A 13,980-nucleotide genomic window follows, 5' to 3' on the forward strand; every position below is an offset into this window, starting at 1 on the left:
GATATTAAAGAGATAAGGATCAAATGTCTAGGAGTTGTCTAGATATGTGAGGATTCCTATTAGGATTAGGATTAGCAAAGTGGTATATAAGGATGTGTTGGGATGTGACACAACTTATAAGGTTTGAGAGAGAAAGAGAGATTGAGAGCTTGAGTTTTTGAGAGAGTTTTCTTAAGCTAATATAAAGGAGATATACTTTATATAAATCTTGTGTTCTTAAAGCAAACCTTGTTCTATAGTTAACTATAAGCCGGGCGACATAATCTCTGGGATTATAGGTTGGGAAGAATACAGTTTGCTTCGTAGTTCAGATAGCCTGCAGTTGAGAAAGATTCTGTCAGATGAAGATATTCCACTTTCTTATCATCTTGGACTTCTCGGTATGTATGACCTCATCCTCGCTTTGATCTAAACAGTTTGAGCTCACCATTACCAGACCCTATAGTTTGTTAGTTCTCTGATTCTTCTCACTTTTGACAGGGATGGCTGGATTTACAGCATATGCAGGGTTTTACGAGATTTGCTGTCCGAAGAAAGGGGAGAGTGTTTTTGTCTCTGCAGCATCAGGAGCAGTAGGACAACTTGTAGGACAGCTTGCTAAGTTACACGGCTGCTATGTTGTTGGGAGTGCCGGTAGTAAGCAAAAGGTTATTATTACTCTAGTCTCTAAACTAATGATTAGGAACTCTTGTTACTTGACTTGTCTTTGTGAAGTAACTTTTTGTGGACATTATTTCAGGTTGATCTTCTTAAACACAAGCATGGGTTTGATGAAGCTTTTAACTACAAGGAAGAGGCTGACCTTGATGCTGCTTTAAAGAGGTAATTCCAAGATTCAACCTAACGGATCAATTACCTTAATAGTCTCACTCGTTCGTTCTCCTGCATACCATCATTGTTTTGGGAAACGTGAAACCTGTTTGATTTGTTAAAAGGTCACTTATGATGTAATGCTTGTCTTGAGGTCATTATGGCTTGTATCTCTAGGCTTTTAATTATGCCATAAGGAACTTAATTTCACCATCATTGCAACTCTATTTACACATCTTATCAACACTGTGTCACTCTAGTTAGACAAAGAAAAACAGAAACAATCACAAGACAACATTTCCATAAAGGTAATAGTAAGATACTCTGATTATGCCACTTACAGTGATTTCTTGTGGCTAGCTCTACGGAATGAGATAAGTATCGTGCATACCGTGACTGAAATGTTTCTTTATCTTACTAACAGGTACTTCCCGGAGGGGATCAATATCTACTTCGACAACGTGGATGGATCCATGCTTGATGCAGCTCTCCTCAACATGAAGGTCCGTGGGAGAATCGCGCTTTGTGGAATGGTATCTTTGCAAAGCCTCTCAAGCTCATCACAAGGAATCAACAACCTATTCAACGCGATCCCTAAACGCGTAAGATTATAAGGGTTCTTGCAGAGCGATTACCTCCATATTTTCCCACAGTTTCTCGAACATGTCAAGGGATATTACAAGGAAGGGAAGATTGTGTACATCGAAGATATGTCTGAAGGAATCGAGCTTGCTCCTGCTGCACTTGTTGGGCTATTTTCTGGGAAAAACATTGGTAAACAAGTTGTTCGTGTTGCTAATTAAGGAGTGATTTGTTTCTAAATGTATATTGCATTATCTGTAATATCTTCTTGCCAAGTAAAGCAAAAGGTCTTGTGAATCCACTAGTTGAGGAAGGAAGTGTGTGTTTCACGAACGTGGTCTTGTAGATTTCAATTGGCTAATTGCGGGTATTATTAACATGTAGCATTCTCGGTGTGTCCCTCATCTTCGCACATGCCGGGTGTTATAGAGTGGTCTAATGGTTCGTCAATGCAAATTTCCTTTGTTCAACCTGCATCTGAAAACGATTGGCCTAAGAACATGATTTTTAGTCTAAACCTTTTTTTGTCGTTTCCCTGAAATTTTTACTATTTGTGTAAGATATCACTAGGTGATCCTGTGCTAGAGCACGGGATTAAATATTTTGTTAGTTACTTTTTTTTTGTAATTTTTTTTTGTAATGTAGTTTTTTATTTGATTTATTTTCTTTGTTTATATAGTGTTTATTTGTATATTTGGGGTTATACAGTAAATTGGAAATCTTAATAGAGTGAGTAGTTTGTAGAATGTAGCTTTTCACGGAAACATATACACCGTAATAGTGGATAGTAGTTTTGTAAGAGAATAGACACTCCGCAATATTGTATAGTAGTTTTGTAAGAGGATAGACACACCGCAATATCAGATAGTAGTTTTGTAAGAGGATGAGTTTTTTTTTATTTTGGTTTGTCGTCAAAAGAGGAGAAGTTGCTTGTTAAATTTTAGTGTGAGATATTTCAATAGCTAGGAAACCATTGTATTTATAGTGAGATTAGGTATATTTAGGTTATCATTTAGAAGTTAATATTTATTATATCAAATCTCAGAAAAATTGTAAAAATACATGTTTTAACGGGTTTAACTTAAACTTTTTTTATATTTTAAAAATTTTAAGAGTAAAAATATTAATATTACTTAAATATTTTATAGACTTAAATATATTATAATATTTTAAACTTTCGACGGAGTTCAAATATTTATAATAATTTAAACATTATAAAAATTTAAATATTTATAATCTTTTCAACTTTTTTAAAAAAAACGTAAATATATTATAATATGTTTACTTTTTAAAGGTTTAAATATGCTCAAATATAGAACAAAATTAAATTGTTAAATTTGGATACCTGATAAATCAAGCGTCCTGCTCATTTGTACTCAAAACATATTAGTCATATATTTATAGTGATTATGAACCATATTCCAAAATATTTAGTCGATGTGGGATATACAATACACATTTTCTGTAAATTAGTTTACAACTTTACATATATATAATTTCTGCGTTTTTTATTCTTTCCATCTATACTAATCATAATTAATTACTATAATTTCGTTAAGGAAATATTGAAAAATCTAAACTAAATGATGATTTGTTTTTATTTAATTGTATTAAGTTGATTTGTTGTTTCCGTAAATATCTCACAATATAAAAGCAAATCAAATAAGTTTACATATATATACAATTTCATATTTAATCTATTGATTATTTTGGAAGCAACAAAGTCACAATCCATAAGTATTAAAGATTTCTCATTATTATTAATATTCGTAATAATTATAGGGATTAAGTATGATAGTAGTTAATATTTGATATTATTGAAGTCATTAAATAATCGGATACCAGTTTCCTTATTTATAGGGATGATACCTCTGTTTAGTTGTGTGAATAATTATTCTTAAATCAAACCAAATACACGATCCGAATATTATAATCCTGGATTACAAACGGATCCGCGAGTTTTATTCCTTCTATTACCGGGTTAAAGAGGATCCGCGTCCCGACCCAGTCGTAATTAAGTGGGCGATTAAGGGGTATATTGGTCATTTATTGAAATCGAAACTATATGGTAATTTAATTAAATTAAGTGATTCTCTAATCATTTTTAATGAAAAATGTACCAAAACAAAGTCATGGTCCAATTTGAGTCTAGTGGGTATTTACATTATAGATTCTAATTGAAGCAAAATGCTTACTATAACTATTTAAAGGTTTCTTATAATAAAAGCAAAAGATATTAATTATGTTTGAAGAAGTTTAGCTGCTCAAGCTTAAGCTATAGGTCTACTATAACTAGCCTAGGACTGAATGAGCTATTGTAGCTGTTGTGAGTTGGTTTGACTTTGATAGCCATTAGTTAGGGATGAATTTATAGGGCCTATCTCTGCAGATTGTTGAAGGGGAGAATGGTTTTTTGAAGGTTTGGTCATTTGGTTGAAGTTTCATTAGCTTTGTTCTTATTTATCTTAGTATGTTATAAAACATGAGTCAAATGTAAATACGTTCCATCTAAATGAATGCTAAATTAGAAAAAGGAATTTCTTATGAGACACGAGCCTACAATACTTGGAGGGATCTCGTTTATAAAGTGCAGCAAATGTCTGGTGCATATATCTAATAAGAAATATTAAGAACATCAAAGTTCCTTGAACGACCTCGTAAATCATGCGGAAACACATCTAATACTTATGAAACCAAGAGTAGTAGAGACAAAAAAACAAAAGCTTATGCATTCTCATGACAAAAAGAAAATGTTGTTTGCTTCTTTACTTTTTATTAGGCTTAATCGAATCTGTGGACACAGCCGAGGCATGCATGAACACGCAGAAGAATTTGTTTTCTCTTTTCACTTAGCCTGAGGATGAGATGCAATAAAGTCAACGGCTAGATTGATGGAATGGATCTTGTCTGCGTCAGTATCAGGGATCTCAAACCCAAATTCCTCCTCCAATGCCATCACAACTTCCACAGTGTCCAAACTGTCCAACCCGAGATCGTTTTGGAAATGGGATTTTGGTGAAACCTGCAACAACAGTAGGAAATGGATTATTAGTACATAGTTCAAGCCATGTCATAGCAGACTAGAGAGCACTAAAACTGGAGAGACTGAGACTTCAGATGTAGATGACAAATGATTCGTTCAGATAGAGCCTCTAAGTTCTTGTTTAGTTGTCGTTCAAGAGAGCTAAGAAGCACTACATAAACACCCAAACACAAAGCCTAGAGTAAAAGAATGCACAAAAAGCTTACTCAGCTAAACTTCTGAAAAGCTTCAAAGATACTACACATACAAGATTGATATAACTCCTAATAAAAAGATAACTGAGATAGATGAGATGAGCTATCACTAGTAAGAGAACAGTCAAATGGAGTTTATCATTAGCTACAACCACCGAATAGAGAAAACAGGAAACCACCCAAACAAGTAAGTATGAGCAAAAAAGTTTCCAAATTGTTGCAATGTAGATACTCAAAAGTACGTACAGAATCACCCAAAAGGGCTAAAAGAAAGTAACCCAAAACTCTCAACACGAAAAAAAATTATCCTTTGTTCTCTCGCAAGTAAAAGTAAAATTTGCAGAATCCTAACTTCTCTCTACAGTCAATCAAAACTTTATAAATTCATCTAGATAAGCTTCATTTCTAAGGTCTTACTCTCACTCATCAACCAAATTCAAATAGCAAAAAATGAAAAGTAAAGAAATGGGTCGGATCGTACCTTAGAAGGATCGACTTTTTGGAAGTTTTTGACGACGGAGAGAACGCGATCTGTGACCTCAGATTTGTCAAGGAAAGAGCCTCTCACTTCCTCCGAGAAACGGCGGAGAAGAACGGAGAACGGGAGTGCACATTCTCTAGGGTTTTGAATTGTTGGATTCACGTTGACCCTCAGGTATCTAAGCAAAGCACCTCTCGCCGCCATTGCTCTGTATTGAAAGTAAAAAACCTAGAAAGTTTCTTCTGCTGTGGCTCTCCAAAGGAGAGAGATCTGCTTGTTTTTGATATACAATGAAAACGACGTCGCTACGATTTTTAGTGGGCTTTTTTGTATTTCTCATTCGAGCCCATTAACTCTGGACTCTTAAGTGTTTTAATCTAGTATCAGTATGAACTCAAAAGACTGCAAGTATGTTTGTACGACACAGTCTTAAATTCTTGTCATTGATCTATTGTTTGTTTTTATGGGTTATAAATTTTTGATGTCTGGTATTTCTTTTTTTTTTTTAACTTCACTATTCTAAAAGCTGCTAAGAAAATATCTTTGGGGGATGTCATCAAAAAGAATCAGATCCTTGGAAAAAAAGAAGAAGAAGCTGTTTTATTACAATTGGTATGGTTTTGTATCATTTTGATTCGATATTGGTGTGGGTAATGAAGTGGGAGAAATAAAAAGAGTAGTAAAAAAATAAAAGACCCCACCTTATTCCCCTCAATAAAAACAAAAAACACAATAAATGTTATAACCAAAAATAATTGAAAAAAGTAGCTCGAGAGGAGTTAGAGAAGTAGAGGAAGAAGAAATTTGCTACTTTACCCAAAATCCCTAACCACATAAACCCCATCAAAAAAGAAAAGAAATATAAAAATAAAAATGAGAGCTTTAGAAGTATCGAAGATCTCTGTTGTTGTTTCGTTGCTTCTTCTCTTCTCAATCTTCATCAGTTCCAGTCCCCAGGTGAGTCCTTTTTTTTTTTTTACCAATTTCGACCTCTCTGCTTTAGATCCCTCTTAAAGCTCTCTTCTTTTTCATCTGGGTGTTTCTTAATTTGTCAAAAAATCAAACCTTTAACTTAAGCTGAACTCAAAGTTTTGACCATTCTTTAGCTTTTTTTTGTGTGTGTTCTGATTTGGAAATTTTTACTGTTTGGAATTTGTTAGGTAAATGAGGTGTCACCATCATCATCTGAAGGAGAGATGAAGATGATGCCATTGATGGAGGAGAAGTTTATGGTGATGAATGAAACAAGAAGGAAGCTTGGGAGTTTTCAGATATGTTCAGTTTGTACTTGTTGTGGTGGTGCTAAAGGTCTTTGCTTGCCTTCACCTTGTTGCTATGCAATTAACTGCAACATCCCTAATAGACCTTTTGGTTACTGCTCTTTCACTCCCAAAACTTGCAATTGTTTTGGCTGCCATATCTGAGATCTCTCTTCTTTCATTGTAAGTTTCTAATTTTCTTCTTCTCTGTTGTTGTTCTTTGGTTTTTCCTTTCTCACTTTCCTTGTATTTTGACGTTTTGGGTTCTGATTTATTGTGAATCCAGGCTAGAGAATGGTGTGAATCTGAATCTTGATTCATCTGCAAGTGTGAAAGAGAAGAATATCTGTTCTTTGTTTGGTTCTTTTTTTATTTTTGTCTATAATTTTATTTTGAGTCTTCATTAAATTTCATTACCTACTATCTCAGCAACATCATCATCCTCATTAATTAAATGGTCTTTTTCTGCATTTTTAAGGGTTTTTTTTTTTGAGAATCTAGTTCACACTTCAAGCAAGATTTTGTGCTTTTTTTTTTCTTCTCTCTTCAATCAATTCTCTATCTGTCTTTCTTTCTTTTTTTCATTCTCTTGTTTGCTTATGTGTGTTAAGAATTTAGCATATTTTGGAAAGAGTCATTTTTTTGGTTAAGCTGGCAATTAGGTTTAATATTTAATGTGGTGATGATGATGGTGTTGATGGTGATGGTGATGGTGGTGATAATGAAGCTATTAAAGTTTTTTAAGTCTTTGTAATGAGTGATATGTTAAGAAAAAATATTGGATCAAGTATTAGTGCTCTGTTATGATCTGATAAGATCTAAGTGTTTCTTTTAGTTTTAAAATAGAGAGTAAAAAAAGAAAAAAGAAACAATTATTCATCTTCAAGTGCAGAGAGAGAGAGAGACTAGACAATGTCTTTGGATATGTTTTTATTTTATTCACAGTGCAAAAGAGACACTGTTATTATTGTAAGAGATGTTTTAAATCAAATGTTTGTTCCAACTCTCTCTCTATTGTGTAGCATATTTAATTTGCAAGATCTGTAAATTTAATTACTAATTGTTCAATATTATTCACACATGGGACATCTTAAAGTTGTCTTTGGTGATAAATTAGTCAATATGTGTTAAGTGTTTAGAGTGTTGACCTGACCACAGCTAGCAGCTTCCCCGTGATTGATTGGCTTTTATTAAATCGCACAGTTTGCATTTATATTCACAGGTATGTTTCATTAAACCCTAAACTGTTATCGTAAATATTAATAAATAAACTCAGATATAAGATAAAATTTAAGATACTAATTCTGTCTACGGTACACAGTCTATGGGTAATTAAAATGTCCGAGAACAGAATTTTGTTCACATTAGAACATTGATCAACTCAAAAGTAACCCCTACACTACATTTACACTGTCTGGTCAGTCTTAAGAAGTGATGTTTGAGTTAAGCTCTAACTCCAGATTGGTCGGACACCCTCTCTCACCTTACCACATCAAGATACCATATACCCCTGTGGAGGTAGAGGAACTCTCGAAGGTAACCGTGGTTGTATCGCCTCGCCTCATCTTACATAAAAGATTGATAAGGCGATGAGAGACAAAATCAATTCGTTGGACCACTAATATTGCTCAATAAAATAATCATATATATATAACTTGTTCTAAAAGCCTTTTAAAATCAAATACTACTAGACAAGTCTCGGCACTTGATTGATCTTATTATATTCGGAGTTTCGTACTATGCTTGCTATGAAATATATGAGTTAGTCATGGTTATTTATGACACAAAGATATCAAAATTTTCTTTTATATTTGAAATTGTATCTTGTTTTATGATAAGGTTTTTATCATTAAAATTTCTAGTTGTAGCGGTAGTTTAGCTCTTCCCTATAAGTGATTTTTAATGTTATTCTCCAGTAATAAAATTATTGATGTGGAAGCCTCTTATCAAAGGAACAACATTTTATTAATGTTTTGTTTATAGAGATTCAACCATACAATTATATATATATATATATATGTCTAATCTCATAGGACACCTCCAATTTTACTATATTTTAGAGTTAAACTCTATTATAGAGCAACATTTGTTCCAACCATACTCTATATACCTCTACTCTATATGTTACTCTAAAATATAAGGAAATATTGAGATAGCTTTATATTTACTTATTTAGAGTATTTTTTCTTGTTCACCGAGTAACTTATTATCAACTCTATTTATTTACACTAACTCTATTATAGAGTCAAATATAGAATAACACATTGGAGAAAAACTATGCTTTATTTTAGGGTTATTCAATATTAAAATAAAAATTAGAGATATACATTGAAGATAGTCTAATAAATTTTGAAAAATGTTAGGTTTTGGATTCAAATGGGAAAATAAGGATGGTTATGGCCGATAAGATGTCATAAACCAGATTTTTGAAATATACAATTTTACCTAGACTTTTATTTGAATTATTACTTTCTATCATACTAATATTAGCTTTAATTTTTTAAAAATATGTTTTCCTGTTAAATATATTAAAACTGATATAAAATAACAACAAACAGAAAAAATATGAGTTGAATATATATCTTAAATTACTTTTGATGTATTTTTTTTCCCTCCAATGGACTTCCTAAATTAGAGATAATCAATTTACATATGGAAATACATTATTTTGCCTAAATGTCTTATCTTTATTATGCCTTTAAAAGGTATAATATATGCATGGGTTATCTCTAAAGTTAAATGTTATCATTTTATACTCAATCACATGCCTACACATATATAAGGGTAAAACTTATAAGATATCTTGCCATTTTAGTTTAATTGAAAATTAATTAGTCCAACAAAAAAATAAGAAATTCCTAATAAGTAAAATCACCTTTTATTTATTATATAAACAATCATCATGCAAAGGAATCACACTCACACATAACAAAGATAATAGATATGAGGAAGAAGGTGAAGTTGTCGCTCATAGAAAATGCAACGGCGAGGAGAAAAACATTCCTGAAGAGAAAAGAAGGACTGCTGAAGAAAGTTAACGAGCTGGTGACTCTTTGTGATGTCAAAGCATGTGCGGTCATCTATAGTCCGTACCAATCAACTCCGGAGGTTTGGCCATCAAGGGAAGGTGTTGAAGAAGTAATGTCAAAATTCATGGAGTGTTCGGTGGGAGAGCGGACCAAGAATATGGTGGATCAAGAGGGTTTTGTATGTCAAAGCATCGCCCAAGAAAATGAGCAATTGAATAAGCTGCATGAGGAGAACCGAAATTCTCAGATTCAAGATTTTATGTTTGGTTGTCTTGAAGGGAAGATGGATGTGCGTCATCTTGATGGAAGGGATAAGGGAGATTTGAGATCTTTATTTGAAAAGTATCTCAGTGTTGTTACTCAGAGGATTGAGATCCTAACTAAGAATGGTGAGTCTTCTTCATCTTTACCTCCTCTTATTGCAGATGCAGCTGCCCCAATCGATTTGAATCAAAATCCTAACGTTGAAGAGCATGAGGACATTCTCTCCATGGAAAACAATCACCAAGAACCTGTAACCGCTCGTCTCGCTGCCCTCACCATTGCTGATGCTGATGTTTCTGCTCCTAACAACACCAAGACGCTTTAGTCTAAGAGATTTATTCCGAGTGAAGTGATTGACTGTGTTGCATTTTCTGTTTTATTTCCATCTTAGAAGACAATATTCATATATGATGTCTTCTTTTTCCGTTAATTGCTGTAATAATTAAAGGTTTTGCCTTTATATCTATTATCATGTTATTTTGATTACTAGCTGATGTGTCTGCGTGGAAAAGTTTAGTTATTTTTAAAGTTTTAAGTAAAAAACTAAACACAATAGTTTTTACAAGTTAAAAGACACCAACAACGTACTCACATCATGGATTCCAGGAGAAATCAATAGACTTGCGAATGAGAAAAGTGTAACTTTCTAACCAATTTTAAAGTTGTTCAAATAATTAGCCATTTAATTAATGAATAAGATCTTAACCTAAATTTTGTGTTTATGATCTTCCTTGGAATCACTCCACATTCGAAGTCGTATCAGCTTTGTCCACTTTTTATGAAAATTGGTAAATATACAGTCAAGTCTATATATGTATTAGATTGGTCATAATATTTAAAATCTGAACGACTTTGCGAAATCCAACAGTAAAGTGATTAAAAATTTCAAGAGGAAACAGTAGAGAGGTTATTTTAAATCAAATGTCAATGTAAACTAAAATATTTTTATGTGATATGCTATTTAAGGATATTTATTAGGAAATTCTCAACTACGTAATCGAGGAATACTATGTGAGTTTTGTTGTGTAAGATTTGGTTTGCGACAAGAAACACTAAATCATGTAGTAGTCTAAAGGAATCTATAACATCCTAAATTTGGGCCCTTTGTTAAATTTCATCAAATCAAAATTTCCTTTCATCAACTTCAAGTATCTACAAATTTTATTCTTTTTTTCGTAGAAGACAACATGAGATAATAAATTTTATTATATATTTTTTCTATAGATATTAATTATGATTTACATGGAAAAGAAAAACATGTATATTCTACGTACAAGTAGGATTGTAGGAATATCAAGCAATAAGCACGGTCCAATCAGCATATATGAAATGTCTATTTTTAGAGCATAGAGGACATTCAAACACCACATAATTTAAGTTATAATTATGCGAGCTCTTCTTCGTCCTCCTTTTTGGAGATGTAAGAGCAACTTCAAGATGCTCGTCGTAAGATGATGAACAGTAAGAGGACCAAAATATTTCCCTTTCTCGAATCTCAAATTTGGAACAACTTGTCTTATACTTCAAGAACATAGGTCTAGATTCAGCTGAGTTTTCGGATGTTTCACCACCAGCTACGGTCCCAGGCTCTACATCAACCAACGTCCCAGCCACTACACCAGTCAACGCCCTAGGCACTATGCCATCTACTGTCCCAGAAACTATACCATCCACCACACTAATCACTACAGCTGCTAGTGAGCGAGACAACAAACAATTCACCAATTTCCTCTAACTCTCTGATCCTTCTATTTAATCAACTTCTTGGATTGAACCTTTTGGAAGATATGTTGTATGTTTTGTTCATGGTGGAACAAATGTGTTTGATGTTGGTATTTTGATTATGAACGTGGAACAAATATGTTTGATGTTCGATATTTTGATTATGAACAAATGTATATAATCACATATATTTAGGTTTAAATTCATATTTTTAGCTTTTATATTGACAAACAAATGAAAAAGGAGTTACTTAGTAGTATCAAATCATCTCGACATTTGTTACCATTTGCAGACAAATTCAGTCACATATTATAAACACAGAGGTGACAAAACAGTTTCAAGTTCCTGACTACCAACTTAACTTGGTGGCAATGGTTTCATACTATTTTGTGAATACTTTGTGAGTTGTGACTAACAACAAGCTTTGTTCTTTTGTCTCCAATTTGGCTTCTCTATAATGATGGAAATAAATGACTAAAGGGTAAGTGTCAAAATAGTTGTAAAATGTACAACACTTTTAGTTATTTGGTATGATAGTTTGCGACTTATTAACGATCACTTTTAGGTCACAAGGCTACGACGTTTATACTTGTTATGAATTATTTTGACTTATAACATTGCATATTGGTCACAAAATTTATAACTCCAGTATAATAATAATTTGAATCCATCGCTAATATACGGGTAGTCAAAAAATCATTATACATTTAATTTGCAACCCATGTGCAACCTATGATAATTAATCTCGTAAAGAAGTTTTTAGATACTGCAGGTTTGTGATGATTTTGTGGGTCACAAAACATAAGTTTTCTTGTATTATTCTATAATACAAGTTTTTTATTCATTCAAAACCCTAATCTCTTAATTTTCATCATTCAAGCACATGCCTAATACAAACCTTTTAATTGCCTAAAAGTGAACTTACAAGTTCTATGTATATGTTTTTGTAATGACCTAGAGAGAAACGGATCGGAGCTATATTGTATCTTCAATATATATAATATAGATCACTACTCTGGGAAATACAAGTCAACAATATTCATTGATTTATACTTTGTCATCAAATCTTTATTGTTTTATACACACAGTAAAAATTCTCAAAACATGTAAACTCAATGAAATATATATATCCATTCGTAGGAATATGCTATAATGCACTAAATCACTCAAAAATAATATAATGCACAAAATCAGTCAAACAAGTATGAGCTATGTTGTACCAAAACCAGAATACTAGCATACATGATAACATGCTCTGTGTGCGTACAATTATCGTAGTCAAGGAGGTGCATACTATAAGAACAAGTTTGGGAGGTTGGTTTATACCGACTCTTCAAGTCTTCATGTGTAATCATTTTAATGATCGAAAATCTTTGTAGATCACGAAACCTCCCTCTAGGTAGAAAAATGTGGGATATACAAAGAAAGAAAAACTACAAACCAAAAATTGCACAATTTATATCTTAGTCCAGAATAATTTATATTTCTATAGACAATTTCTACATGATAACATGTTCTGTGTGCTTCAAAGCCAAAGAGATTATCTTGCCAAAGAATCTATATTTTTGTAGACAATTTTCTTCCATCGAGGGTGTTGGATATAGGGGAAAACGTCTAGAGTTGTTTGGAGATGGTATGAAGAGCTTGTTTTCAAGATCAAAAAGGTAGTTGCAGACTAGAAAAAGCCACTCTCTTAAAACTCCATCGCCTTCAGCTTCTAGCCTTCTACACCTGCAAACTGGAACATTTATCTAAGCATGGAACTATTGGTGAAGGCTATGTTAATCTTCTAGATGTTTCTCAGAATATTGTCAAGTTTCTATATCTCTTTAGGTGATATTGTCTTTCTATATATTGCTTGTATAGTCGGTCTCTTAAGGTTGTATATATACGTTTGTCATTATCAATGAAAGGCAGAATCTTTTGGCACAAGTCTTATTATGGTATCAGAGCCAAAAGCAACAACAAAACCCTAAAAGTTCAAAGTTCGTAGTTGACATGGGAGAAGGCGAGAAGAAGGAAAACTTTGAAGCGAGTGAGACAAAGGTCGTGGAAGCGATGTCTTCACCATATTATTTGAGTACTGCAGACAGTCCGGGAAACTTGATTACAACGGTGCAGCTTAAGGGGGAGAATTATGAAGAATGGTCTAAGCATGTGCGGAATGCCTTGCGAACCAAGCGGAAACTTGGATTCATTGATGGAACCCAGAAGAAACCAATTGTGGTTGCAGAACTCGAACAGTGGGAGGTGGTGAATTCGATGTTGGTAGCGTGGATAATGAACACGATCGAACCCACGCTTCGTACAACTATCTCCATGGTTGAAGAAGCTAAAACTCTATGGGACGATTTGAAGTTGCAGTTTTCTGCTGGTAATGGAGTTCGTATTCATGAACTGAAATCTGAGATTGCGTGTTGTAGACAACAAGGTGAATCAGTAATGGTTTATTATGGAAAATTGAAGAAGATGTGGGACGAATTGGCTGTGTATAAGCCAATTCGATCTTGTCAATGTGGAGAAATTTCAGCGCTCCTACGACAAGACCAAGAAGAGGATCGAACCCATGAATTTTTGATGGGACTGGACAGCGTAA

General features: G+C 33.2%; 3 protein-coding genes and 1 pseudogene across 3 annotated transcripts; 3 read left to right on the forward strand and 1 right to left on the reverse strand.

Annotated features, from left to right (window-relative positions):
* LOC104701126 lies at window positions 233-1,718 on the forward strand (annotated as a pseudogene).
* Window positions 3,955-5,383, reverse strand: LOC104701127 (acyl carrier protein 2, mitochondrial). Its single transcript, XM_010416769.1, has 2 exons — window positions 5,111-5,383; window positions 3,955-4,414 (listed from the first exon to the last, which is right to left on the reverse strand). Exons 1-2 carry the CDS (start codon window positions 5,312-5,314, stop codon window positions 4,238-4,240), a joined length of 381 nt encoding a protein of 126 aa, XP_010415071.1. The 5' UTR covers window positions 5,315-5,383; the 3' UTR covers window positions 3,955-4,237.
* LOC104701128 lies at window positions 5,834-7,377 on the forward strand. The gene is made up of 3 exons (XM_010416770.1): window positions 5,834-6,067; window positions 6,271-6,552; window positions 6,656-7,377. Exons 1-2 carry the CDS (start codon window positions 5,984-5,986, stop codon window positions 6,532-6,534), a joined length of 348 nt encoding a protein of 115 aa, XP_010415072.1. The 5' UTR covers window positions 5,834-5,983; the 3' UTR covers window positions 6,535-6,552; window positions 6,656-7,377.
* On the forward strand, window positions 9,303-10,080 carry LOC104704611 (MADS-box transcription factor PHERES 2-like). The gene has a single exon (XM_010420667.2). It carries the CDS (start codon window positions 9,313-9,315, stop codon window positions 9,985-9,987), a length of 675 nt encoding a protein of 224 aa, XP_010418969.1. The 5' UTR covers window positions 9,303-9,312; the 3' UTR covers window positions 9,988-10,080.

The sequence above is a fragment of the Camelina sativa genome, chromosome 7 (assembly GCF_000633955.1).
Source record: "Camelina sativa cultivar DH55 chromosome 7, Cs, whole genome shotgun sequence".
Taxonomy (NCBI): Eukaryota; Viridiplantae; Streptophyta; class Magnoliopsida; order Brassicales; family Brassicaceae; genus Camelina; species Camelina sativa.

Bases quoted from the DNA above. Each gene is read 5' to 3' on its own strand.
- LOC104701127 (XM_010416769.1), bottom strand. From the start codon at position 5,314: ATGGCGGCGAGAGGTGCTTTGCTTAGATACCTGAGGGTCAACGTGAAT. The intron at 4,415-5,110 runs GTACGATCCGAC...CTGTTGTTGCAG, and splicing joins AAAAAGTCGATCCTTCTAAG to GTTTCACCAAAATCCCATTT.
- LOC104704611 (XM_010420667.2), top strand. From the start codon at position 9,313: ATGAGGAAGAAGGTGAAGTTGTCGCTCATAGAAAATGCAACGGCGAGG.
- LOC104701128 (XM_010416770.1), top strand. From the start codon at position 5,984: ATGAGAGCTTTAGAAGTATCGAAGATCTCTGTTGTTGTTTCGTTGCTT. The intron at 6,068-6,270 runs GTGAGTCCTTTT...GGAATTTGTTAG, and splicing joins TCATCAGTTCCAGTCCCCAG to GTAAATGAGGTGTCACCATC.